The sequence below is a fragment of the Larimichthys crocea genome, chromosome XIV (assembly GCF_000972845.2).
Source record: "Larimichthys crocea isolate SSNF chromosome XIV, L_crocea_2.0, whole genome shotgun sequence".
Classification (NCBI taxonomy): Eukaryota; Metazoa; Chordata; class Actinopteri; family Sciaenidae; genus Larimichthys; species Larimichthys crocea.
Genome location: NC_040024.1, coordinates 2,288,308 through 2,316,161, shown reverse-complemented (window position 1 = coordinate 2,316,161; position 27,854 = coordinate 2,288,308). Strand labels below are relative to the sequence as shown.

The 27,854-nt window shown below is 45.4% G+C and overlaps 1 protein-coding gene across 2 annotated transcripts; it reads left to right on the top strand.

Annotated features, from left to right (window-relative positions):
• The first annotated feature begins 363 nt into the window (after nucleotides 1–363).
• Nucleotides 364–26,692, top strand: kirrel1a (kirre like nephrin family adhesion molecule 1a). Of its 2 annotated transcripts, none has more exons than XM_019273466.2 (15): nucleotides 364–663; nucleotides 14,372–14,521; nucleotides 17,556–17,705; nucleotides 17,792–17,949; nucleotides 18,078–18,228; nucleotides 18,569–18,674; nucleotides 18,763–18,911; nucleotides 19,101–19,228; nucleotides 19,795–19,921; nucleotides 20,201–20,301; nucleotides 21,877–22,093; nucleotides 22,279–22,386; nucleotides 22,633–22,757; nucleotides 23,029–23,142; nucleotides 25,886–26,692. In XM_019273466.2, the coding sequence occupies exons 1-15, from the start codon at nucleotides 618–620 to the stop codon at nucleotides 26,606–26,608; spliced, it is 2,553 nt and encodes an 850-aa protein (XP_019129011.2). In that variant the 5' UTR covers nucleotides 364–617; the 3' UTR covers nucleotides 26,609–26,692. The 2 variants fall into 2 exon arrangements, with proteins under 2 accessions (XP_019129011.2, XP_019129012.2); XM_019273467.2 differs by having other exon boundaries at nucleotides 365–663; nucleotides 23,065–23,142.
• The last annotated feature ends 1,162 nt before the right edge of the window (nucleotides 26,693–27,854 follow it).

Genomic DNA, 27,854 nt, shown 5'->3' with positions numbered 1-27,854 from the left:
ATCAGAGTTTTAGAAACTTAATGCATAATTGTGATCATATAAAAGTGTCCAGCTTTACAACACAATTCTCCAGTTTTTTGGGTCATAATTTAAGACAGTTTAAATCCGTCATTCTTCTACTGGATTAAAACTACAGAGCCTTTCATTTTGAAGGAAAATATTCACAATTGTTCATAAAAACGCAAATATTAGCATTGTAAATGTTAATATAGTAAATGCTACATTTTTGGATAACATGTTGTCATATATTATTTAACTCTTGTTTCTCAGACGCAATTTCTCTTTCGCGGTGTATCACCATGCGCTTCAATGTGTATTTTATTTTGAAGGAAGTGACCGGAAGTTCCCCGCCTCGTTGCCGCTCGCTTGCCGCCTCGGCGGAGAGTAGAAAACGGACTGTCGCTGGAGAGCGGAGAAGAGGAGAGGGGTGAAGAAAAAGCAGTGAAATGGTGTAAAAGCCTGAGCGAGTCCAGCCCGAGTCAGGGGACAGAGGAGGGACGACGCAGGAGGATTATTGTTGTCTGTCTCATTGTCATTAAAGTCAGTAAAGTCCCCGCTTTTTGATGCTGTCCTCACGGAGGTTTGAGCCAATAACGGACTTATTGGTCGGCTGAACCATGCAGAGGCTGCTGCTCCTGAGTTTGCTGTTGAGTTTTCAAACTGGTAAGCTGCTCTTTCTCTCTGTCTTCTGCGCAGAATTGTGTTGAAACTGAATATTGTGTGAAACTACACCTCAGCCCTACACCTTCAGGAGTGTGTGTGTGTGTGTGTGCGTGTGTGTGCGCGCGTGTCGGGCAGAGGGAAAGAGAAAGGCATATAACATGATTTCATGATTTCATGATTTCATGATTTCACAGTGTTCCCATATGAACCGCAGTAATGGATCACCTTAGGCGAGTGTGCGCGCGCGTGCACGCACGTGTAGCTACGTGTGAGAGAGAGAGTGAGCGCGCGTGTGTGTGTGACTGCGTGTCCGCACCGCAGCCGTGGACCAATTTTTTTTTTTTTTTTTTTTTTTTTTGTTAATGATGATGATCGCGCGCTTGTGCTTGTGCACACATGCGGTTGCGGGGGGCTGCGCACGTGCGTGCGTGCGTGCGTGCGTGTGTGTGCAACTTGAACATGACTTGCTCTTGCATGCATGCGCGCGGCCTGAATGACCTTTTGCTTATGACAAACCCCCCCCCGGTGCCCGTTATTCACGGGCCGTGGTGAGGCGCTGAGGACGTGACGGGAATGACAGTGATTGACCAGCGCTGCTCTACATGCCAGCAGCACTTCAGTCAATGAGACCACTGCTCCCAGCCCCTGTAGTGATCCTGGAGTGGAAGACAGCTCTCTCTCTCTCTCTCTCCCCCTCTGTCTCCCCCTCCATCACACACACACACACACACACACACACAGTGCTGCTCCTGTGCCACACAGGTAGGATGGTGCGCCTGACACACAAAGCCCGTCTCACTCTCTCTCTGTTGCCTTCCTCGGCAGCACAATGAGGCATGTGCAGCAGCAGCACCCATGCATCCATCCATCCCCCCCCTCCATACCTGTGGGGTGCCAGGTAGGCTATTGGCTTATGATAATCACAGCTGTAAACCGAGTTGCTGGGAGACAGGAGGCTGAAGGAGGAAGAGGAGGAGGAGGAGGAGGAGAGGATGGTTGTAATTTCTATAAGCTACCTGTTTGATCGAGGCAGGCATGTCACACGGCACACGGCACACGGCCCCCCCCCCTCTTATTGTCTACCTTGGCTGACCGGGAGTGTGCACGGCTGGCCGGGTCCACTTCATCATAGGTGGAGAGAGGGGGGGGGGCGTGTTCGTGGACAGGGAAGGTATGGAAAGGGATGATGTCACCATGTCTGCCAGGCTTTGTATCGCTCATCCAGGCTCGCTTGTAGCTCGGCATCCACCCATGGCGTGCTGCTGTAGGTTTAGTCTACACACTGTACACGCCGAGAAGGTTCCTTTTTTTTTTTTTTCATCGACAGATCCACGGACCCACAGATGACACAATCTGGCAATCGTCGCAACAAACAAATACCCAGTCACACCCCCCCCCTACCCCATTGAGACCCCATGTTACTGCCACATGCTGTTTGTTCTCAGTCCACTCATGAACTGCTCAGTCCACATGACTCGCTCGGTGACACATGCAGATGTGCGTAAACACACGCACGCACACGCAGCGCCTATTTACATGTGTGAAGCCATGTGTCCTATTGTCCATAGGCGACTGTCTAATCCATTATTTCTTCATGTCGGGGCTCTCGACACAAAGATATTCGCTCTCAGAGGCCCGTCCAGAAGAAAAGATTAGCAGGCTGTGCGTGTTGGCTGTGTTTTGTCCAGCAAGATTTCAAATGATGCAATAAATGTAAGGTCTCATATGTTGCTCTGGAACATATAAAGGGGGTAGACGTAATCCTCGAGCGGGCTGGAATGAATACCACCTCACAGGAGATCATTCTTACATTAGGTTTTCTAAAGAGCACCCAGACTCTTATCTCTTCATTAGACGAGTAAAACAGTATTTCATGGCCTGCAATTTGCACACCAGTGCTAATGATTGGATGGTTATTAGTGGAGCAGCTAATTAACGCTTTGGTGAATCAGAATGTTTTTATGTTATTTAGATTCAATGATACAGCCGCAACCAGGACTAACTACAGTACGTCTCCACCAGCAGAACCGCTGGAGGGATTGATTTAGTAGCTTAGCCTTGTATCTACATACCAACCTGGTATTAAGTCCCAAGCAAGCGCCACCATTAACGCAGCTGTTAAGTGTTACTGCATAATCAATCATTGCCAACACACTCCTTTAACTTCCCTAATGAGCAGGAGGCCTTGAGGTTGGACTTGCTCTCAGTTCAGCCCAGACGTTATAGGCTCAAATGCTGACTCGGACAAAGGCTCCGGTGCAGGTGTACGATTTGTCAGCCTCTGTCCTTTTGTGCGACCGAGGCCACGGGCTGCTGCTGCTGCTGCTGCTGCCGCCCGTACTGTACACTCCAGCTCTGAATCACACAGCCGAGCTGTGAATCATAGACCTCAGACGGATTCCTGTGTTGTGCTCAGCAAAGAAAATATTCACATGTTGGAAGAGTCAGACACATTCGGGGGGCTTTTACACCCAGAAAAACAAGGGTTCCTCAAGGGTTGTTTGATGAGGAAAGTAGTGCCTTTTTCTACGACTATACTGTATGTGTAACGGTAATGACTCAAAGTGGGCTGTAATAGTTCAAATAACAGTAAAGAATTAGGGGAGCCTCATAAAGAATCCAGCACAGTACTAAAACACTCTGTTAAAAGTGCTGATTTACAACATTTCATGCATTCTTGCCAATATAATCTAAATAAATTCCCATTCCCATTCCACTCTCAAACACTATCACTGGTTCGTACACAGTGGCTGAAGATATCGGTTTTCCATTTCCTGGGGAAAAAATTCTCCATCACGGCAGCAAATGATGTGTTATATGTTCCCAAAAGAAATAAAAGAAGAACTGCGTAGTTAGCCTGAGCTAATCTCACATAGCCAGACCTCCTTCTCATTAAGCTCATGCAGATCGGGAGAAATTCAAGCACTAAAGTTGGTTACAAAAGGGATGTTGGGGGTGGGGGGGTGGGACACAGTGGGCTGTAATAATCACTAAATGTGCACTTGGGCGAACTTGTTTCTGCTCAGATAGTGACAGATTAAACACGAGCGGCAGCAGCTACTGTGGCCGATGAGGAAAAATAGTCAAACTTGTCGAGATCCTCCAATGAGGGTCTCGTGGATTACCGCTTGTAGAACTATTTATAGCTCCGTGAACCTTTCTGAGAGCGCTCTGCCATGGTCTCAAGGCTAACGAACCATTCCGTGGTGCTATAGTGAACCCTTTCTGGCTCAGAGTGGAGATCTGGAGTGACATATGTCGCGAGGCAGAAGCCTGGTTTTAATTTTGATCCCAGCCAGTGAGATATGGCTCTGGAGCATCCTACCGTTAATATGCGAATTCGGGTCATGTTTTTTACGGGATGTGAATGAAGCCTATTTACCGAAAAGCATCTCTAATTGACATCAGCCACTGAAAGCAATCACTGAACCAGTTGTAAAGCTCAATCTGGGAATGGAGCCCGTAATGTTATAATGTACATCCTCGCCTGTTGTTCCCCACTGGGTTCCATTCAATCGACAAATTCTTGGCATTTCTGTCCCGACGGGTGTTTGTCAATGTGTGACATGTTGATTGCTTCTCTCAGTTGATATGTTTGTTTAAGGGTATTCCTCCGGACACGAGTGTCCTATAATGCTTTCTGAAGTGAGAAAAAAGAAGCAGTCTGCTCTGAGATGACCCGGTAAAAGACCCGATAGGGTTACAGAAGAATTTAGTCAGATAATTCCATTATCAAACTTGTGGCCAACGATTAATTCGATCCAGAGATTGTACACATTTCCTTGGAGCATCCTCAACGGCTACATGAACGTTTCTCAAGTGAAGCCCGAGGATTTAAAGGCCCCATAATCTGATTGTGTTTGACAGGCCGGGGGCATCCAAGTTATAAAAAGAAGAAGGGGAAGAAAAAAAAAAAACATCCCCTTAAAAATGTTTCTTTATGCAGAGTCCCCCGAGCAAGAGAGGAACACTTTATCACATCTGACTGAATCTATTGGCCTTGTTTTCTCCAAACTGCACGGCCACATTCTGCAGCGAGGACTAATTTGGGGTTATGGTGGGGAGGGGGCGTGGGGGGGGTTAGAGAAAAAAAAGTTGTGGGGGGAGAAGGAGGGGGGGGGACAAAGAGGGGGCAGGTGGATGAAGCTTGATGGAGAGCGATTAGACTTTTTTTTTGTTGTGTTTGTTTGTTTTAGAGATGGCGAGGTGGAGTGTGTGCGTGTGTGGTGTGTGGAGGGAGGGAGGGGCGATGGTATGTAGTGCGGGGATGAAAAGAAAAAGCGAGCCGATGGGGGGGGGGGGACGAGGGACGAGGAGGAGGAGGAGTGGTCGGGAGGCCAGTGGCGGAGAGAAAGGGACTATTACTCAGGCTCGACTGCTCCCTCAGTGGGGACAGTGAGGCTGCTCATTCAGACAGAATATGGTCGAGGCCAGTTCAAAGGATACATGCGCTGGAATCGGGAGTATTGAACCCACGTCTGAGGTGCCAGCACAGCTCTTCCTGCCCCGTCCTCGCTGAGGTTAATTGGCATTAATCGGTGTTGCTGTTAACTTTCTTCGGCTATCTCTAGAACATTCCCTTTCTTACCAAACTTCATCTTCTTGCTCTCTTTCTGTCCCCTCCTGGACAGAAAAAAACGACCCTTTTTCTTCTACACACCCCCACACCCAGTCCCCCTTCCCCACACACCACATTTACTTCTCCTCTCTTTCCATCTACCCCTTTCTCTCTCTCTCTCTCTCTCTCTCTCTCTCGCTCTCTAACTAATATTCCAGATGTGTTTTCGTGCATTCCTCTGGTCGGTGGAGAGAGAAAGAGGAGAGGGGAGGGGGGTGGTATGAGTTGGGGGGGGGAGGGGGCAGGAGGAGAAGCACTAATTAAAAACAGGGAGCACATGATGAGGAAGAGGAGCCATGTACTGTAACACACACACACACAACACACACACACAGTTATGTGCACTGGAAAACATGCGCACACGCAAGAAGAACGAGGGAGAATGGATGTATTTGTGTTGTGTTGTGTGTGTTGTGTGTGTGTGTTCCAGGGGATGGGGGAGGGGATGTCGGTCCTGTAACCTCAAAAGTTTTGGACATTCTCCTCCTCTCCCCCCCCCCCACCCCTCCCTTTCCTCCTCACCCTCCTCCTCCTCCTCCTCGCCCCCTCCCTCCGCAGGAATGTGGCTGACGCTGATGATGTCACTTCATTTCTCCGCTCTCCCAGTTTCTGCTCCTCTACGGGGACAGGGCCGAGGGAGGGAGGGAGAGATTCGACTTGCTCCATCCATCTTCTCTTTACGATAACAACATTAGGGTCAGACGTCCAACTAAATCGGTTACCACAGTGCCGCAGCGCTCGGCGTCCGCTCGTCATGTAATTTAACAGCCTGCGGGCTACAAATACAAATAATGAGGGAGCCATCTCTTAGTAGTAATACTCATCAAGGGCTCCGAAGTCCAGTCATTAAAACCATTTTGTACAGATGCATTATTTCTTCAAGACTGCTACTGTCAACTTAATACTATACCCTCAAGGCTAAGTACCTAGTTTGTCATGTCAAGTTGATCGAAGATGCACCACATGGCCAGCAGTATCTCTCTGCTGCTGGATCAGGTCTTTCAGGATCAGGATTTTTGAAAACCCGGCTGCAGGGATTTGCTCCCCCAACGCTGATAGCTGTGTGATGGGGGTTGAGGTCAGGGGTCTGTGTGGGCTAGTCGAGTTCTTCTGCGCAAAAAGTAGGAAAAACACGGACCTGGACATTTTCATGAAGCACGCAACACCGCAAGATTTCACGCATAATAAAAATCTAAAATATATCTGCGTGGTGTAACATTCAAATTTCCTTTAGTTGAAACATAAACTCAAACTATGAACAACAGCACCAGACCAAGGCCACAGACATGTATATTGGACATATATCATGAGAGGGTATTTTATGTTTTCTATGAAAGGATTTCAGTGTCATGAGAGAATGCTCCTCGTTCACTAGACAAGCTTCACAGTGTTTTTCTAATGCTATCCAAAGGCTTTAAAATTTAAAAGTCTACAGTACTCAACCCAGATTTATTATCACTCCACTCACTTTGCTTTTTAGTCATTAGCGCGTTCACTATCAGGCGCCCTCTTCAAAGCGACAGTACGCCCTGGTGGCGATATTGGCGAGAGGCTCCGTATGAATATTGCTTCACTGCAGGAGGTCAAGGCCCTCGAGCTTTTATTGGACGGTTTGTGACAGATGACATTGCAAGAAGCTACAGTACATACCAATAAAATTAGATTACATGGGATTGAATTAAAGCAGACCTTGGAGGGGGTGATTTATCGATGGGACGCTGCTTGTAAAATAGTCCTGCTGGATTCCATTACCATGCTGTACAGTAACGTGAGGTGGATCGGCTGACCATCTGAAGCTGTCACGGTTGATGGCACCGATGTTTACTTGCTAGATCACGTGGCTTTTGGAGGCAGGGGTGGCTTTCGGAATGGGTCGCCACCCAAAATCGATGGGGAACCACTGACGTGAATTATCGATTCATTATGATATCGATTGTGCCACTTGAATTCTGTGGCGACCCCTTGTGCGCTACAGCACACTACTGCAGAGTGGCAGCTTGATATGTATGTATCCCCTTGTTCAAGCTTATCCAGAGGACAGCTATTGTTAGTTCTGGTCACCCTTGGTTACAGCAGAGTATTCTTTGTCAGCCGCTCGGCATGTTGGCCGCACAAAGGCTCGTGGATTACCAGCGACGGGTCGGCTTTCCAGCGCTCGAGCATATTCATGTGCCCGTAATGTGTCAGATGCTTCATCCATGAATTATCATATTACCCACCACTGATCCTGGGGTTGCCATGGCCACTGCGTCTGTCATTGTGTCAGTGGTCCTCACCGGCTGTAGCCATGGTAACAATGTCTGTAACAGAGGTTTGGTACAAATAAAGCTCTTCAGATGTGAAATGGATGTATGAGAGGAGCCCCAGAGAATGGGAGGGTAACACACACACACACACACACACACACACACACCTCAAATGCACACACACACACCGCCTGCATAAACACACACAATGAGTGCACACCTTCACTGGAGCAGATGCACTCTCATTCACAGGGTAGCATCAAAATCGACAGACAAAGCAAAGCGCAGGAATAATTCCCCTCCCGCCATTTCCAAATAAACGCGTTTCCACAGCAACCATTTTGATAGTAATGGAAGAAAAGGAGTGAGAGGGAGGACTAATGGAGGGAAAGAGAAGCTTGAAGGTGGAGAGGTAGCCCAAGAAGGGAACAAGGTGGTTAGGTATAGGGAAGAAGGAGGAGTGGTCATTCCTAAGTAGATGCCTGCCATACAAAAGGAAGTGAATAGGGAATGAGGAAGAGGGCAAGGCCACAAAAGAGATGAAGAAAGAGAGAGGTCGCTGACTGCTAGTAAGGGGGAGGACGGCAAGGTAAGATGACAGAGGAAGGGAGCGAGCAGGCAGACAATGCGGCAAACAAAGAAAGGAGTCTGTGTCTTTCTCTTTCTGCCTCTTTCTCCCCTCTGCCCTGATCTTCCCTCGGCTCCGTCCCCACCTCCAGGAGTCACCTTTGTGTTTGAGTGACACGGTGTCAGCACGCTCAGTGGGTCGCCTCCTTTCACTCCCCGCTTTTTTTTTTTTTTTTTCCTCCATCTATGTCTCTCGCTTGTTCCTATAGCGCCGTCACCATGGTTACAGGTTATTATGGCCATCCCTGCCAGGCGGCCATGTTGTTGAGAGAAGGCAGGCACAGGTGTTAGAGTTCCCACGGCCGGATAAATAAGAGGGAGAAACTGCATACACTGGTGTAGGACGCGACGTGGATCCAGCTCAGAGCTGAGATGATTGCTCGATTTATTGATTAGTTGGCTGAAAGAACATTGACAACGGTGTTGATGAATGCATAATTGCTCAAATCCTGTTGCTTCTTCCAGCTACTCGAACACAAGGATTGTTGCTTTTTTCTCCTTTAGATCATAGGAAACTAAATCTATGTGTACATTAAAAATGTCTGCACTATTTTCTGACATTTTACAGAGATTAATCAGTAATAAAAAAAAATGCTGCTTCCAGCTTTACATACATTATATAGTGCATACTCCATGCATGCATTCATAAAAATGTATGCAGGCTACATGCATACATAGTGCATGTACACATTTACAATGCATAGTGCTGTACTACATTAAAACTTAATATCTTCACCTCAGCCTTTTAAGAGCTAAAACAAACATCAGAGTTTGAAATGTTTTCTGGATTAAAAAACTTCAACAGAAAACTGCAGACTCTTTAAAGCCTGCACGCACAGACACAGACAGATCTGTCGGTGATGGACTGACATCCAGACATATGTACAGTCCTATAGGGAAAACAAGCGGGGCGAGTCAGTGCCGCATGACTCCTATGGCTGCAACTTTGTCCTGAAACAATGATGTCATCCCCCTCCATCACACTTCACAGCTCCGTGTCTGTGGAGCTCGCCGTCTCTTTGTTCTCCTATTCCTGCATCTCATTTTCAGGCAGCCCCTCCGTAACACCAACACATCGGCCACACGCGGCGGCGATATGGAATTAGACTGATAACGGAATCAATTTGGAGCAGATTGACTAACAGTGAAGAGTGTGCGGAGGGAGGGTGGAAGAGAGAAATAATGAGAGACCAGTGCGGCCGGCGGACTATTAATTGGATAGGTGGAGGGAGGATGAGGTCATTGAAAAAACGTTTTTTCATAAAAATGGGTGTACCGAACATAAGGGAGGATTTCATCAGACACACAGATGCACAGACGCGTGTGAGCTCACAGACACGCTCGTACAGAAAACTTTTTTTTTTTTTTTTTGGGCAGTTACTTTACACGTCAGCTGTTGCTATGGTGACGCAAGTCTGTGATCCAGCCGAAGCGCGGGATTGGCTGAGGAGGAGCGAAGGAGAGGATGGCGGGGGGACTTTGTTGGAGGGGTACAGAGGGGTATGGGGAGAGGGCCAGACACAAAGATAATTAGATCGATGCATAACAATCCATACAAATGCCATTTTATTTAATAGCATCTGATTCAATGAGACTAAAATGCTTCCAGTGAACCTTTCCCAGAATTCTCCGCTGCATGGCATCACTTCCAACCTCGTCTCCCGTCCCGTACACAGAGGCGAGGCGAGCCTGTATTTAAAAGCCGTAAAGCGGGCTCTGACATTCACCGCCTAACAGCAGGGTGTGTGGCAAATTAAGAAATGCAGGGCATATGAGCAGCACACTTACTAAAAATAGCTCCAAACATCTTTGCATGCATATAGCATTCCAGTCTTTTCCAGCAACAAATTGACGCTTCATTACCTTGCTATTAAAACACCATCGTGTGGTGCGAGAGCTTCTCTCCAGCTAAATTGCTGTGGTGGTTCACACTATGGCGGCGGCGTGTGGCTGTGCTTTTGGTGAGTCACCAGATGAAGCTGTGCATGCTCGCCTTTGGCTTTGTGTCTGCTTTGACAAGCCGAGGTTGGTGTCACAGTGTCTGCGGGGGCTGTTGTCCTAGTCTCTAGATTAATCTTAATCCCTTTCTAAACTTTGTGCAGGGCTGGACTTAATCCTAGACTAAACTGAGACCCCCTTCCCAGTGGAGATGAAGACGCTCCCCTTTGCCTTGACGGTTTAGTCCGAGTCGTGGTCTAGTCCATGTTCGGGAAACCGCCTCAACGTGTCGATTATATGTTTGGGGTTTAGAGTGGTTGTGTTTGTGTGTGTGTTGAGGGGAAATGGTTAGCCCGTGTGGTGAAGGTTAGGTCATCTGTGCTGCCTGTTTTTGTTTGTGTGTGTGTGTGTGTGTCCATGTGCACGTGGTCATGGTCATGGCTTTCTGTGATCGTGGTCTTTGTGTGGACGGGGTGCTTGGAGTCTCCCGGTGGTATCTTGGGGATCAGTGACTCAAGGAAATCAGGACACACTCTAAATTTGTCACTGCAGCATAACCCACATAATGAAAGAATACAAGCTCCCTTGCATACACTCTCCTGTCTTGCCTTTGCGCTGACTGCTCTCAGTGTGTAGATTACCTTCTTTAAACACACACACACACACAAGTGCGTACACTCATGTTGACAAGTGTTAACTGGGTAATATGGAAATCAGAAGGCGACGAGCACATGTTTAAATGAGTCAGTGTTTTCAGTCCTCAGCCCTTGCATGGGTGTTTTCTCTGCAGATTGTGTTGCTACCACTCAGGAGTATTCAGTTTGGATTATGTTTGTGGTTTACTGAAGCAGTTCAGGGAATACCTCCAGCTAACATATCTGAGGTGGTGGAGGAAAGGATTTGCTTGCCCTCAGGCTGCTGTCAGGGTTGCAGGATACTTTAAACTAGCTAAACTCTCTTTACACCCATGTATATCTGCGAAAAAGCTTTTCATGCTTTTAAAGATGAGGTAGGGTACAAATCCACATGGCACATTCCAGTAATTAGCACTCGACGGATGCGATCATCAAATTACAGCGCGTACACAGGAAATTAAAGCAATAGTCTGCACTGTCTAGAATTACCCTTTGTTTATAATAGCACTGATGTTTATATAATCTCCATCTTAAATACATCTCATATGTGCTTGCTACAAATGGCTTCGAATATATATGTACCTTCACTCCAAATTCCTCTTAAAATTGTGACAAAATAAGCATGCAAGGTAACAAACCAGCATCTCTTTTGATTTGTCTGGAGAAAGTGGAGTCTTAAACATACAGCTATAATCAATATTTTTGATAGATCACATAACATAGTTGTTCATAATAATCAGCTCATTCCTTTGTTTTGTTTTTTTGCAGCCTGAAACTCTGCTGTTTTAAATTCACTCGATCGCTTTCATTAGTGTTGTTTTCAGCAGCAGCAGCAGCAGACAGCTGTTTTCAGTGAAAAAGCTCAGATAAGCCCACTGTTCACTACCTGTCCAGCACCACGTGACAGCGAGGCAAAGTTTGCAACTAGCTGGTGAGCATAATAAAGAATTTAAAAGGTAAAGAGACAGATATTTCCCTCAGGAGGTAGAGGAGACCAAAACAAAGGTAGAGTAAATATTTAAATATGCATCTGTTTCACCTTATCAAGTGGTTGTTGTGTCTGTGCTGCGTTTCTGTGAAATGAAATTTTAAATTCAGAAATATAGCATCTTAAGTATCATTTATTAAGAATATAAAAAATCTCAGTTAATCAGATATTGCTAAATCCTGATGGCCTCACAGAAGTATAAAGCTTTTTCCAACTGAGCCCTGTCCACCACAAACCAGTGAAAAGAGCACAAAGAAAAAAGAAATCCAAAAATTTCAAATTTCTGCATAACCAAAAATTGTTCTAACTTTGGTACAGATGTGTGTGTTCATGGAAGACCCCATCGTTCAAAATAAGAGGATGATTGAGAAAGTTTTCAAGGCCTTTAAGCCTAAAATTACCACCAGGACACACATTAAAAGAAGCTAAATGAACAAACCAGACCATAACCTCTTATATATATTAACTGTGTATTGCTACAATAGTTTCGGACTATAGTCTGTAGTTTCATAGTTTACTCAGCAGCATGTAGAATCCATCTGAAGAATCATTATCAAGGTATTTGTGCAGTGACTTCAGCTTTGAGCTATGGTGGTTGCTGGCTGGCGAAAACACGCATTCCTGTGGTTCCTTTTCATACTGTTACAGGCTTCTGACTTATATGACATGATTTTACTTTCCAACATTTCATAGCCAATCATTGTTGTTTGCTTTGTTTATCTTAATTCATTAATCCAGTTTATTTGGGTGTTCCTCAGGGAGCGAATTAAGGGCCGCTGTTTATTTATTTTTTAGTTTGGCTCAGTGATAAATGATTCTAGGTATGCATCCTGCAGACCCCCATCTGGATCTGATTCCCTTTTCATCGTGTATCCTAGCACATCTCCTTTATCTTCAGAATATTAATGTGCTGCACTGTCAGAAGCCATTGTTGTGATTGGTAAGGAAATCTTTTTGCATGACTGGATTCTTTTGTATTATCAGGCACATTGTATCTCCACAAATTACACCAAATCTGACATGATAGGGGGAGAGTGTACGTCTGTGTATATGAAAGGGAGGGGAAATGTGCGAGATAGGGACCGAGGGTCATGATGGTGAGGCGGGAGCTGGGGTGCAGAGGCATATGGCAGTTGTTAAAAAAAAAGTGAGAGAGATGGGAACCTTCAGAAAAGCGCTGGAGGGCTCGGAGTGAGAAGTGTGAGGGAATGAGAGACAGAGTGTCAGGGAAAGAAGAGGGGGAAACAAGTGATAAAAAAAAGTGGTGAGGACAAGTGAGCGAGGGAGAGAGATGTAAATGGTGAAGAAGAGGGAGTGAGGGAAAAAAGTGAGAGAAGAGAGAGAGATGGGTGAACGGGGGGAATGAGAAAGAGAGGGAGAGAGAAAGTGCTGGAGGGCTGATATTTAATGTGATAAATGAGTTGTGACAGTCCGCCTCTAACCCCCTTCCAACCAGCGAGGAGGAGGAACACAGAAATAGAAAGCATTATGGGTAAAAGGACATATACAGAATTATATATGTATATAGAAAGAAGGAGGCGCATGCATACTGTAGAGAAGGAGAGGTGGAGGAAAATCAGTGCAGGCAAAAGGACATTCATAGACAGCATTATAGATGTAGAAAGTGAAGGAGGCGAGTGGGGATGCATACATATAGAGGGAAAAGCAGAGAGTGAAGCAAAGCAATTTGGGTAAAGGACATACAACATTAAGGAGAGAGAAGAGAAGGAGAGAGGTAATGGCAGAGGTGGAGGTGGAAGGAAGGAGGGGGTGTACAACGCAGCATTGGGTTAACGATCTACTGTACGAGATTCTTCGAAATAAGTGGGAGAGGGGAGAAAAATGAAAGCGAAGAAAGAATGAAATTTTAAAGCGAGATGCAAATCCTCCACGGTGATTGCCTCTCCTCTATTGTACGGGTGTCGTGTCTTCAAGGGACAGCTAATTACAACTTGTCATCGTAGAGCGTGGAACAATGGCAGAGAGGTTCTTTTTCTTGTTTTTCCCTCATCTCAGACAGTCGGTCGGTGGGCCAGCACAGCTCTGGTCTATCTACTGTGGTAGTGGACTACAGACTGGAGGGAAAGTGGAGTCTACTAGACAATGACAGCCACTGTAGTTTTGGTTGGGGAGTGGAAGCCCGGGAGATGACTCATAGTGAGGAATGAAGAAGGGAGAAATGGAGAGAGAGAAAGAGAGAGAGAAACGAGAGGGAGGGCCGGTTTGAAGAAATAAGTCAGGAGCGAGAAGAAAAGGGGTGTGAGAGACCCTATGGCTGAGGTTTCCTGTTTGATCTCCCAGCTCTTCTCCTCTGAGTCAGCACTAACCACCTCTTCGTCTTCTTTCTTTCTCTTTCTTCTTCTCCAACTCTGTTCTGATTTCCTCTTCTTTGACACCTCCGTCTTTCCACGCCGCTCTTAACTCCTTGCCGCTCGGTTAATGGCCTCAAGCCAACGTGTGATCAAATATGGCAGTGGTGGCATTCCTTTTCTGCCGGGGGAATGCAGTTTTCAATCAATTAACCATAAAACCGCAGAAACAATAACATGCTATATCTGTGGTTGGGGTGATTTTACAGTAGCTTGCAGACAGAATGAGAAAGTCCCTAACTTATCCCTCTTTTTCTCCCAATCCCTATCTCTATCCTTCTCTCCAGTGTGGACAGCGAGGTTCTCTCAGGAGCCGGCAGACCAGTCGGTGGTGCGGGGCCAGAGGGTGATCCTGTCCTGTGTTGTCTTCAACTACTCAGGCATTGTTCAGTGGACCAAAGATGGCCTGGCTCTGGGCATCGGAGAGGACCTCCAGGGTGAGACATCATACAGCCTCTTCAGGCGTCCTCCGCTCTGTTCAACATGTGACTAAGACTGGCTTCCCAGAGCTGATTCTGATACTTTTGGATCGGAGCTGCTGACGGGCAAAATGTCATACTGCATGTTTAAAACCAAAGAAGTTGTAATTGTGTGAATGTCTTGAGCTCTTTCGGGTACTCTTTACACCACAGTTGCCAAGATGGCTCACCATTTACTCATTTAACTTGTCATACCACATTTCAGAGTGCAGAGGGAAGACTTGATTCATGTTTAAAGCATATTTTATTCTTACAGTGGCGTCTGCAACATTTTTATAGCAGAGGGTGGAGGCCAAAATTTACAAACTTTGCATAAAATTTGATATTTTCACATTGAAAGACAGCGTTTACACCAACAATACTACACATATAGCACAGACAAGTGAATTCGATCTAGAGGTGCTTGTATCCTAAGGTGTATGGACTAACTCAGCTTATATGAAACCAAACTAAGAGTTCACATCCATGCTTGCAACCCTGTGATCTAACCCTAACTTTGGCACAACGGTGCTTTGATCGAAAGGCTAACATCAGCTCTTTATTTACCAGCTACGACAGGTTGGTGAGGATAACAGAGCTCAACTGACAAAGCCATGCAAGACTAATCAGAATATAAAAGTTTGACTGAGCCACGTTGACAAAATGGAAGCTAACTGGAATGAATCCATGTAAAGTGATCAGTCATCAGCCCTCCGCCTGATCCCGGAACAGCATTTTGAATGATGCATGCCTGCCCAGTATAATATTGCATGTATGTTACAGTGGCGGCTAATGTATGCTGACAAAATGTTTTCGCTGCTGAATGTTTGAGTTACAGCTGGATTAAGCAGTTTTTAGCCAAGAGACATAAGAGGCTACTGTTATGCTAGAATACAACCAGACGGACACCAGCAAACATCCCATCACACCACAAAGTGGTTCCAGTTATTTAGGTTGACTGTGGACACCTTCTGCATGTATCACCCTGTGTTTGATGGGAAACTCTAAGCTCCTTCAGGTACATTTAACTGACACCCTTCAGCGTCATCATCATCACCTCCGTCAATTCATCAACAAATACTTTATAGGCCTCTTTCCACTATGCAGCTCTGTGCCCTAACTGTTCACTCGGGTTTTTGGACGTTCCATTTCTGTCCTTGGTGATGAAATTTCCAGTTTGATTTATGAAGTCTCCCTCTTGTCCGTCTGTCAACGACAACAGTTTAAGACGCAACTCGTCTGACTTTGAGGAAACTTGGGGGAATGATGCATCTCGTCGTTGTGTTGCAGCATTTTCAGAATTGCACTGATTAGCCCAAAGGGGGCTTTGCAATTACTGGTTGAAACAAGTGGGCATATTTTTAACTGATTGGTCCAGAGGGAGACTGCATCATTTGTGGCATGCTGCTGTCTTGTTTTCGTGGATATCGTCGTTGTTTTCCTTAGACTTTGTGCTTTAATATTCTGTTTTTCTCCCTTTGCTTTGGTTACCTTACTCAAATTTCTTTTTCTTCCACACTCCTTCCTGATCTAATGTGTTCTATGATTTTGGATTTATTTTGTAATTCTTTGGCCTCTGTAATCACCCACTCCTCTCCTGTCCCCTCCTCTGTCCGTCATGCTATTCCTTCGCAACCTCCTCGTCTGAGCTCCCTTGTTCCTTTCTCTCCCTCTTGTTCTTCTTCTTTTGGCTCCCTCTGCTGTGCTGAGCCCTCGCTCCTCTTCTTCATTTAACTTTTCTACCTCGTCTCTCTTTCTCTCTCCTTACCTTCACCTTGCCTGACACACTCTCAGCTCGTGCTCTCCTCTTTCTCTCCTCCTCTCCGTCCTCGTCTGTCCCTTCTCCATCCTTTTCTGTCTCTCCTTCTCCTCCTCCCTCCTTTTATTTTAATCATATTGTTACTGTAATGGTCCAGTGCTTCAAGCCAAAGCTTTTAAATAAAAACATGTGAATGAACACTGGCCGCTTCATGCACACATACACTCAGTGGGTGGGTGTGTGTGAGTGTGTGTGTGTGTGAGGCTCTGTCCCTCTGCTCCCCCCGCCTCCTTCTTCTGGGCTTTTCATACGCTTTCTCGCTCTCGACATTTCACATGCAAATGCACGTATATGCAAGGCACACACACATGCACACATGCATGCAGAAACAAGGACACACAAGGTTAGGCGAGCTGCAAAGCTCAGTTTGGAGGCTGCGCGTGGAAAGGGCACACAGAAATATTTTCACATGCAATCTTTGTCTGGGCAACAAACATGAATTCTGCACCATGGACTGGAGTCGATTTGAGTCCTCTAAAACGTTGCTGTCATAATGCATTCGTCTTTTTCCCCCTGCTGGTGAGAGAGAGAGAGAGAGAGAGCGTGGATGCCACCTAATGGTGAGAATGCACAGCAGTGACACAGCTGGGCTGTGTGGCGGATGGGGGAAGGGGGAAGTGGGCTGTGTTGCATGTGTATGTGTAATTGCGTGAATGTGTATGTTTGGCCATGCGTTTGTGTATGTCTGACGCATCGTACGGCCGTGCATCTCACTGGTGTCATTTAGACTGATGAGGAAAACGTCAGACTTTCGCTTCACGTGTGACACAGCTCTCTGATGTTTCATTATCAGCATGAGCTGGAAGAAGCTGTGTGGCGTTGCGTGTTTTTGGATTCTGATACAGACCACATGGGTATGTGGGTCCTGAGACATGTAATGAATAACCAGTTTGAATTTTAAGGGTCAAAAATGGATCTAAATAGTGAATAAAGACATATATACTGTATATATAGTGAAACAGTGATATTTGACCAGCATTAGTGCATCTTAGAAAATGTCAATAAATGTGAAGCCATAACCAAAATATGTCGAACACAAGCGGAAGAAAGCCGAAGGTTTTAAGATAGTGTACAAAAACCTACTCAAATCAGATATTAAAGCCATGATGAAGGTGTAAATCTTTAATAAAATGTATCAAGATCATTCAATACTATACTATATTTTATACTTTACTATGTCTGTTTGTGTCCCAGCCTGGCCCAGGTATCGTGTGCTGCGTGTGCAGGAGTTGGGTCAGTACAACCTGGAGATCCTTTCAGCTGATCTGTCTGATGACTCCCTGTACGAGTGCCAGGCCCCTGATGCCGCCCTGAGGTCCAGGAGGGCCAAACTCACCGTCCTCAGTACGTGACAGTGTGACAGCGCACGTGTCTGTAGAAAGCACGTGAGATGTTTTGTGTGTTTCTAACAGTCTCCTTTCCCGGTCCAGTCCCCCCAGACGATCCGGTGATCGATGGGGGTCCGGAGGTGTTGCTGAATGTGGGGGAGTCCTACAACCTGAGCTGTGTGTCTCGAGGGGCCAAACCGCCTTCTATGATCGAGTGGCTTAAAGATGGGCTGCCTGTGGAGGGAGCTGCCAGCACCACTGTAAGTCTAACACAGAGAGCACATTCACTGAGACACACTAAACACACACGCACTCGTGTTTTTACAGTTACAGCATTTCACCTCTGTTGTCAATCTTTCATCGATGTCTCTCCACCGTCCATCATCAGGAGGTGCTTCCAGACAGGAAGAGGGTGACCACACGGAGCTACCTGCCAATCCAGCCCGTCGACAGCGACACTGGGAGGAACTACAGCTGTGTGGCCACCAACCTGGCTGTTCCCACCGGCAAAAGCACAACTGTCACCCTCAACGTGCACCGTAAGTAATTAAATCAGGACAGGAGCCAATTTTAACTCAAGAAGTTTTTTTCACATTGAAATGTGGATATTTTTAAGAAGACCTCTGAAATATTTAAACACTACATAAAGGAGTACACTTTTTATACAATGTATTAAAATAAGTAGCTAAAAGTTCCTTTAAAAAGCAACGTGGTGTCATATTTTGAAACATAAAATACCTGCCAAGCAGCTAAAAGTTTTATAGCTCTTTTTAAGTAATGCATGGAAGCCATTTTGCATCCAACTGTCCTCCAGATTGCAGCATATATTAGGTCTAGCAAGGCTGTTGTTATGTGAGTCTCTCTCTCTCTCCCTTGCAGATCCGCCGACAGTGACCTTGTCCATTGAGCCTCGCTCTGTCCTGGAGGGGGACAGAGTCACCTTCACCTGCCAGGCTCACGCCAACCCTCCTATAATGGGCTACAGGTCTGCATGCAAAGACAAGCACATTCTCATTTTTACTGGGCCTTGTTCCAGGGAGAGTGCACATAACGTAGTATGTTTGAACCCCCAGGTGGGCTAAGGGAGGCGTGGTGCTGCAGGGTGCCAGGGAGAGTGTGTTCACCACAAAGGCCGACCACTCCTTCTTCACCGAGCCTGTCTCCTGTCTGGTTTTCAACGCTGTGGGAAAGACCAACGTCAGCATCCTGGTGGACGTTCACTGTGAGTCACGCAATACTCATCTCACCTTGTTCAGTCGCCTGTGGCCCACTTTACTCACTACATTCTGGAGTCAGAGGGATAAAACATTGTTGTGTTTCTGCTTTCCTCTGAGCAGGTTTTCCCCTTTTAGTCCTACTGCATTATTACTCAAGCACAACAACAAACATCTCTCTCCGTTTCTGTCTCCAGTCGGCCCAATTCTGTTGGTAGAGCCGCAGCCAAAAACGGTAGATGTTGACGATGATGTCACCCTCAACTGCAAATGGGCTGGAAACCCTCCGCTCACACTCACCTGGTTCAAAAAGGGTTCAAACATGGTAAGAAACGAAGAGCCCACGCAGGGCACATTTCTGCTCTGTTCTTGTATTCGCACCACTTTCACAGTTCACTCAGTTCTCCCATGTTTACAAAAGCAGTCTGTCATTCTCATTTTTTTCTTTGTCATTGTTGCATTAAATAAAATTCAGTGCCTGCTGCAGTCATATAGTCTGACTCTTGCAGCAGATGGCACAGCACTATGGCCTACACCTACACCTTTATAATGAGCCTTGTACAGGTATCTCTCTCTCTCACTCTTTCTTTCTCTCTCTCTCTCTCTCTCTTTAGGTGGTTACATATTTAGCCATAATTTTCATGCAGCTAATTTTCCATTGGACATGGTTGCTAGGCAACTGCAAAACCTTTGTGATGGGTTAAAAGCAGATGTGCAAGTTTGCATTGTTAGCCAGTTAGGGTCAGAGTAGTTGAACACATAAACTCAAATAAGACCAGACATTAAAATAACAATGTATACAGGTGGAGGTACAATAGTACGTTAGCCTCTCCTCTACTTGTGTACGTGTAGCAGATTTGCCTTGTTTATATTTGTGTCACTCCCCCACAGGTTCTGAGTAACAGCAACCAGCTGTATCTGAAGTCAGTGAGCCAAGCAGATGCCGGCCAGTACGTATGTAAGGCCATCGTCCCACGGATTGGAGTAGGAGAGACTGAGGTCACGCTCACCGTCAATGGTCAGCAAAGATCCACAGAATTTTAATGTATCACTGCTTGTAGATGAATAACTTGTACTAACTAAAAGGTCAGCTTGTCAGGAATTGAAGAAAAAAAAAGTTTATTTATTAAAATGTATTTTTGAAATCATAAAAATCTTCTCAAACAGCCCTGGTAAGGTCAACAACTTTAAAACAAAAGGGTGAAAACACCAGACTTGAATATGATTTGCTGTATTTTAAGTGTAATTCATCTCTTTCACACACACACTCACTCACATATCCTCTCTTTTTTCCCAGGTCCTCCCATCATCTCCAGTGATCCTGTCCAGTATGCAGTGAGAGGGGAGAGAGGAGAGGTGAAATGCTACATAGCCAGTACTCCTCCTCCAGATAAGATTGTAAGTTAAAGGGGAAAAAAAATGTGAATAAAAAAACAGTGCTGTGAAATCTTTCTGTCACAAAGGAAATGTAAAGGTGATTTAAGCCTGACATCAATTATTCAGAAAAAAGGCTAAACATGGAAAAGCTTTGGACACAAAGAGCACAAGGTTGTACCTTTTTGTCTGACAGTTCTTATTTTACTGTTACTGTACCTTCCTGTTCATAAATGGCTCCACTTGTGCATGGTAAATGCTTTTAGGCGCTGTCCCCTTTACTTTTTGAGTGGTGACTCACCCCTAAACTCTTCCAGAATTTTCCTCCATCCCATCACATAAACAAACCAACACTAACACTAAGCCGGTCCGCTTTTAGCTCCTGCGACAGAAATCAGCCTGGATGCTTTCTCCACTCGGCTGTATCACAGAGAGCAGTAGTAGTCCCTCTGCTCCAGGGCCTCTGTGACTGATCCATCCTGACTCGCAGTGCTCGCTCCTAATGCAAGTGGCGGAGGCTGGGACAGAAAAAGATTTATAAAATATAAAGGAATGGAGAGGAACAGTTGTCCCAGTAAACGCCACAACCAGGAGATTATCCTTCTCTGGAATAAGTGGGCAGATTATGGGAACATGTGGGTTTATACATAATTAACTCGCTTTAGTACAGCACTTCAATGCTGAATAATACAGTTGCTTTTAGTGGCTTTAAAGTTGGAGAATGTGCAAGATTCTCGCCAGCTCAGTCATCCCCACCCTCCTCCACTTCAGGCTGCAGAAACATACAAACTGTTGCTGGTTTTAGCAAGTCATGCACTGTGTGTGTTTACATATGAGTGAGTAGATTTATGCGATCTATTTCTGTCCCGCCTTTCTACAGTATGCGTTGGAATTAGACAGAAATATGGGGCCGATAATGGATTTTCAGTGAATATCATAAGTCAGTCGATCTGATGTGATGAAATGTATGAAACCGGTAATGAAATGACTTAAATGGTTGTTTTTTTGGAACATTTTCAAGAGGAAGTAACATCACATTTTGAAGTCACAATAACCACAGAACAATTAATGAAAAAAAATGGAACAAAGGAATATCCTAGAATACACATTTAGTGTTTGTGCAACTGGATAAGGACTTTCCATGTAATCCAAAACGGGAACTTTATAGACTTCATTTGTGGTTTTCTTAAAATTGGAATACATGTTGTTTGTTTTGTTTTTTTTTACATGATAACAACCCACTAAACCACGCTAACACAGAAAGGAATTATGTCTAGAAAGGAGTGAAATACAATACTGTTATGGTTCAACAGTGTGTGTGATATGTTTTTTCACTCTCTTGTAAGGAGTTCAGTCAAAAGATTAATACCGCTCTCATGCCAGTCTTATTAAGTCTTATTAAAGCAAGAAGGTGAACGGACATATTGGATGTATTGTAACAGCAACGACAAAGATATATCCAGAAAATGTGTTCGGTGTCGACATGCAGGAAAATATAAAAATATAAATTTTTAGTATGTACAGTTTTGGATGAGCACAGTTTTACTAATTGTGATATAATTATGACCTCTTGTATGTGTTTGTGTGTGTGTGTTGCAGGTGTGGGCGTGGAAGGAGAACGTGTGGGAGAAGGAGAAGGGCACGCTGCTGGAGAGGTACACGGTGGAGCAAAGCAAACCATCGGCAGAGGGCGGAGGCGTCCTCTCCACGCTCACCATCAACAACGTGATGGAGTCCGACTTCCTGTCCACTTACAACTGCACAGCCTGGAACTCGTTCGGCCCGGGCACCATGATCATCACACTGGAGGAGACCGGTGTGTTTCATGAACTCGTTATTTTTCAGTTCCATGAGAACTCAGTACCTGGGCATGGGGCAACTCTTTAATGTGATGTATTTGTTACATTAAATCTTGATTTTGCAGCTGTAGATAGACGTTTGCGTCACTAACTCAGTCCATTTCTCTCCCTCTCTTTCTTCTCCCTCACCCCCTCACTTCAGAGGAAGTCCCAGTGGGAATAATAGCCGGCGGGACAGTTGCCTCTACCATCTTCTTGTTCATCTTACTGCTGGTCCTCGTTCTCATCTTCTACCGGCAGCGCAAAGGCAGTGAGTCATACCCTCCATGTGCTTAACACGTACAGTATAAATACGTTTATGTGTATTTCCTTGAGAATTATGGTTTAAATGCTCATCAGTAGACCAAACAACCTGCAGCAAAGCAAAGCAAATCAAACACCTTCAGCTCCCTCTCCACCATATGGATGTAGGTCCCCTCTGAACTTGCTCCTCCAGCTCGTGAAAACAAGCCACGCGTGTCCAGCTGTATTCAACCTTGCCGTGTTTTGCTTCCAGGTCGGCGCGGGGTCACTCTGGGTAAGCCTGACATCAAGGTGGAGACGATAAACAAGGAGACAAGCTTAGAGGAGGACTCCGGCAGCGTTACCACGGCTTCGCGCATGGTCAAGGCCATGTACTCGGTGAGCAGCAGCGGGATATGTGTGTTTGGGCCGGACGCTGTTTACACAGCCTGTAGCTGTAGAAAAAAACTCTCTCTACACCACACTGTACTTTTTTTTTTGACTGAAAACAAACTCTGTGCTTTCCTCTGTAATTTAACCTTTTAACACTTTTTAATCCATTTTCTCTTTTCCTGTCATACTCTGTTGCCTCCTTCCCTCTTCTGTTTTGTTACGGCACCTTCTCTCCTCCTTTTTGTTTTTTGTTTTGTTTCCTTGTTTGACGGTTTAGTTTCTCCCCTCTGTGTCCTTCTCTCCCTCCAATCAGCCCTTTAAAGATGACATAGAGCTCAAGTCTGACCTCCGCAGTGACACCCTGGACACCCGTCAGGAGTATGACCTCAAGGTGAGCTCGCACAGAAACACTCGCTAATATTAAATCAGGAAACAGATTGTCTTTAGAATCTAAACTTTTTTTCCTACTAAAAGACTCAAAAATGACACAGCACTGTGGAGGGTTACAATCACAGGTGGAGAAATAGTTAAAAAAGCAACGAAACATTGATAATAAAATGATGCCAAAGTCAGAATGAGGTCTTGTGGAGTCATTTTGGAGCAAGGTTTCATTCTAATTATACCTCAAAGGGCTGCAAATATCCTAATCGTTACTGACATGGTGACTCTGACTGATGACTTTCATCCAATGATGTGCTGCGTTTCTTCTCTGATGGGAGTGATGTCACCCAGGATGACTCTGCGAGCATCCACTTGACACAGATAAGAAAAAAATGAACCATGTCATTTTACTTCTAAGAGTTTTATACCATAAATGAAGCCTCATTTATTAATCCCAGCTGACCACTGATTGATCTTGAGAAGTGAACCATGCATTGAAAAGTCTTGAATTTCCTTTTTTAAATAGTTTGCACACTACAAAAAATTTAATGTGTAGTACTTCAGTCTGATATATTCATGTTGAAACTGCCATTTTAACATAAATGTAATTTTGTTTTGTACCTGAAATAAAGACTAATAATTATTAATTATTAAAAACCTCATTAAACATTCACAAGACAGACAGTAGAATGTTTTAAAGCTGGACTTGTTAAATGGTTAAATGATTTGTTGCACCTTCATTTCAGTGTCATGGTCAGGTCTTTAAATCAGTTACTTTTATCTTCTCACAGTGTACACTGTGTATCTAACTGCTGTTAGCCACCAAATATGACTCCTTACTTCTGACTTGCGATCATGACCGCAATCCATTTAAAACAATTCCACCTCTGCATCTGTACAAAATCTCCTCCCAGCACAGCTGTCTCGAGCCTCAAGAACACTTAGACCTCTTTCTGTCCTCTAGTTTTCTTCATCCTTCAGTATGTTTGGGTTGATGCTTTTCTGGCACCAGCTGCTTTTTTTTTCCCTCTGGGCAACATGTTGTTGACTGTAAGTGAAAAATACATCAAACTCATTTTTAGGGTTTTAGCTCAGTCTGCCATTCAGACCAATCAACAGAGATGTGTTCCTACTTCACGTGCTGGTTTATAGGAGGCCTTTTAAACTTAGTGTCAGTATCTGTGAGAATATTAGAGTAGGATTTTGAAGACGTGCAGTCGTCCTTTCTTTAATTGCTGGAGTTCCTTTGGTCTTCTCTGCCCTCCACTCGCAGTCTAACTGTGAGCCAGCTAGCTCCCCTGATTACTGAGAAAGTTGGCCCATTCCTCTTGAAGATATTTAAAGACAGAAAAAAAGAGCTAAAATCGGAAAGAAGTTCGGAAAGACAAAGGATGTTTAAGTGTATCCTTCGCGTTCAGCTGGCATGAATCATTTATACATTTGGACACCGTGGGGCTGGACTTAGGTGATTAATGTATTCTCACGCATAAAGCTGCCAAAATGTTCTGCTGAAACTCCCCCCAATGAGTATTTTGTAAGGGCAACCACACCACCCCTCTAGCTGAAAGTGCTGCCTTGGATCACTTTGAAGAAACACAGACATGAATCCACCCCAGGAGGTGGTTAGATCACCCCGACAACAGCCTCAGCCAGACTGTTTTTTTTCCCCTCCCCGCTGCCTGAAGCACTGAAGCAGTGAAAATGGAGTTGGGTGCGGAGGAGAGATGTATGGATATGTTAGAGACAATCAGATGGCACAGAAACATTAGAGGATTCAGCAGGGGGTGTAGTGAACAGGGAGAGCATCATTCTTTCTGGGACCCACCCTGCTGGAGATGCCTGGAGTAAACTTATGAGCTTACACTCATGAATGAAATCAGTTTTTTTTTTGTTAACCTGCTCCAAAAAAGTAAACTTTGCCTCAGTTTCATACGAACTAACAAAACAAAATGTAATGTTTAAAAGCAGGTTTGAGTATGGAGTGTGCGCACACTGGAAATGTGACTCAATAAGACTGCACACATAGCAAAAACAGATTTTTGAGTGTGCATCCTTTTTACAAATAAAATGGAGAAGCAGCTCACAGCTGGGAAAACATACAGGCAGAGACACTTTGATTGACATGCACTGGCATGAGTTTTATCATTTGTCTGGTAATGTACATACAAAAACAGTACACTGAAAATTTAGGACACGGCTGATGTTTTTTTCACATCGTTCTGCTGTAACTTATATTCAAATGTCACTGTGCTCCAGGAATACTCATTTAAAGGTCACTAGAGGCACAAGAGATCGAGATTGCACCCTGTTAACATTTACCAACACTTTCTTTTAAAAGTTAATAGACACACAGTGCATAAAAGATCTTTTGAAAGTTGGCATCATTTTGGAGGCTGCTCTGAAGATGACAGTCTTTGGTGGATTACTCGTTTCCTCCGTAACTTTTCTCTTAAGCATAAGACTTTGATCTGAAGCAGCTGAGTCACAAAAAAGAGAGCAAACTGCCCTCACAGCACAATCTTAATGAATCTGGATCTGGATGCTGACCAGCTCGAGTTCACCCTGACTCTGACCTTTTACAAGAAAGAGGATTTCTCTTTGGGGATCAGGAAGGAACATAACATTATTATTATTGAGGCCTTTTCACCTTAACAATCTATAGGCTAGCACAGAAAATAATTTTGACAATCACCCTCATTATTTCTCTCCTTCATGCTCACTCTGTGTTTTTGTGTCCCTGCCTCTCTCTTCAGGATCCCACCAATGGCTACTATAACGTGCGAGCCTCCACCCACGATGAAGGCCGCCCTGCCTCCCGCTCCACCATGCACTACTCTGACTACCGCTCCCCTGCAGGAACACCAGGGGGAGCTGCGTCTATCAGCAGCAGCGCTGGTGGCTCAGGAGCCACAGCCAGCGGAGGAGCCCCCGGTCCACCTGGCCCCCTCACCTCACCTGGCCGCCCCCAGGCCTGCTATGACCCCCGTCCCCCCTCCAGACTGTCCCATATTAGCTACGCCCAGTTCAACACCTTCACCCGTGGAGGTCAGAGCCAGCAGCCCCCAACTAACCCCGCCCCCGTGGCCAGCGACTTCCCAGGGGACTGCAGCCTCCTGGACTCCACTTCCCAGCTGGCATACGACAACTACGGATACCCCTCGCATTACCAGACCTACCGAATGGGTTTCGCCCCGTCCAGCCTGGCCCCACTGGAGGCAGGCCCATCCTATGAAATGTATGGGGTTGGATCCGGGGTGGGACCTGGGGTGGGACCTGGGGTGGGACCTGGGGTGGGACCCGGGGTGGGGTCTGGGGTGGGCAGCCCAGGGGTTGGCGTGGGTCCCGGTGGCCCTGCTCCCTCGGGATCAGAGACTGGACTAGGGAAGTACGGCAGCTCCACTCGCTTCTCCTACACCTCGCAACACTCTGACTACTCCCACAGCCGACACACACAGAGGATGCAGACTCACGTGTGAGACAGAGAGCAGAAACACCTCACAGTCTTAGCAGAGCATGAGGAAGCATCTTATAAATAGAGTCACACCTAAAAACACACACAATCATAGAAGTACACACACATTTTTTTCAGACAGTAATACAGATTACAGACACACGAAAACGTTACACACATACACGCGCATACACACCCATGCACAGAGTCAGAAGACCATGCCCATGAGACAGGGAGGGTATGAGAAACACGGAGGCACGGAGAGAGCAAAACAGACGAGTGGAGAGAGAAAAAAAAGGAGTTTTAGTGAGACAGGGAAGGGAAATTCCACACAATTTTGAATTCCCTCACTCCCAATGTGTTTGTATATCTGAGCTCTGAAAGAGCGGACGGCGCAAGTCACAATCAAGACTGGGGAAGAGAGCAAGAACCAGAGAGAGAGGACGAGAGATCACAGATCTTTGGAGCCCAATAGCTTTTGCTATGAACTGACTTTGTAAATGATGAGAGAGAACGTCTTAAGGCAAAACTGACTGTCAAATATGGTACACGCTGATCGGGAGAAACCTCAACCAGTGGAAGTCATTGCTGGCCGCCATTTTTAAAAGATTTTTTGCTTCATCAGTGAATAAGACAGCCGTCTTATTCACTGATCACAGAGCACATATATATAGTGTATCCCATAATGCCCTTCTGTACAGTGGTACTGTCCATCATGCCTGTTAGGCGGCGTGGGGGAGTGTGTTGGGTTCGGGGTGGGGTCGGGAGGGTTGTCATCATTTTGCACTGCATCTACAGTATTCATGCTTAGACGTCCCTTATCTATATCTGTGTAATGTCTTCTTTTTATTTGCACACCAGACTAGAGCTTTGTATTCTATTTTTTAACATTACAGAATTATTTTTGTCAATGTAAAACATGTAATGTGTATGTATGGACCAAATGTTTGAACGTGAGCGCACATAACTTTGGGAGTTCGCCTGGGTGATTCCACTGAGAGAGGGTGAAGAGTCGTGCCAACAGCGGAGCCTGATTTCAGGACGTATTTCACATCCGAAGGGTATATCAGTGTATAAACGAAAACCTAGTGCCAAGTGTTCATGTTGTTCTTCACCTTAGACCATGTATATGCAGTAGAAGCTCCTTCTATTGGTGACTGTTGCTTTATAAACCAGGCTCGGGGCCTTGAGTCATTCCCAGACATTTTTCGTAGGCTGGAGCCTTTTTTCTTTGAGCTCTTAACTACAAGCCTGGTGCAGACGGAGAGAAA

Coding starts and splice junctions, on each gene's coding strand:
- kirrel1a (XM_019273466.2), top strand. CDS start 618: ATGCAGAGGCTGCTGCTCCTGAGTTTGCTGTTGAGTTTTCAAACTG. Junction 17,706..17,791: donor GGCCAAACTCACCGTCCTCA/GTACGTGACAGT, acceptor TTCCCGGTCCAG/TCCCCCCAGACGATCCGGTG. Junction 18,912..19,100: donor CATCCTGGTGGACGTTCACT/GTGAGTCACGCA, acceptor TTCTGTCTCCAG/TCGGCCCAATTCTGTTGGTA.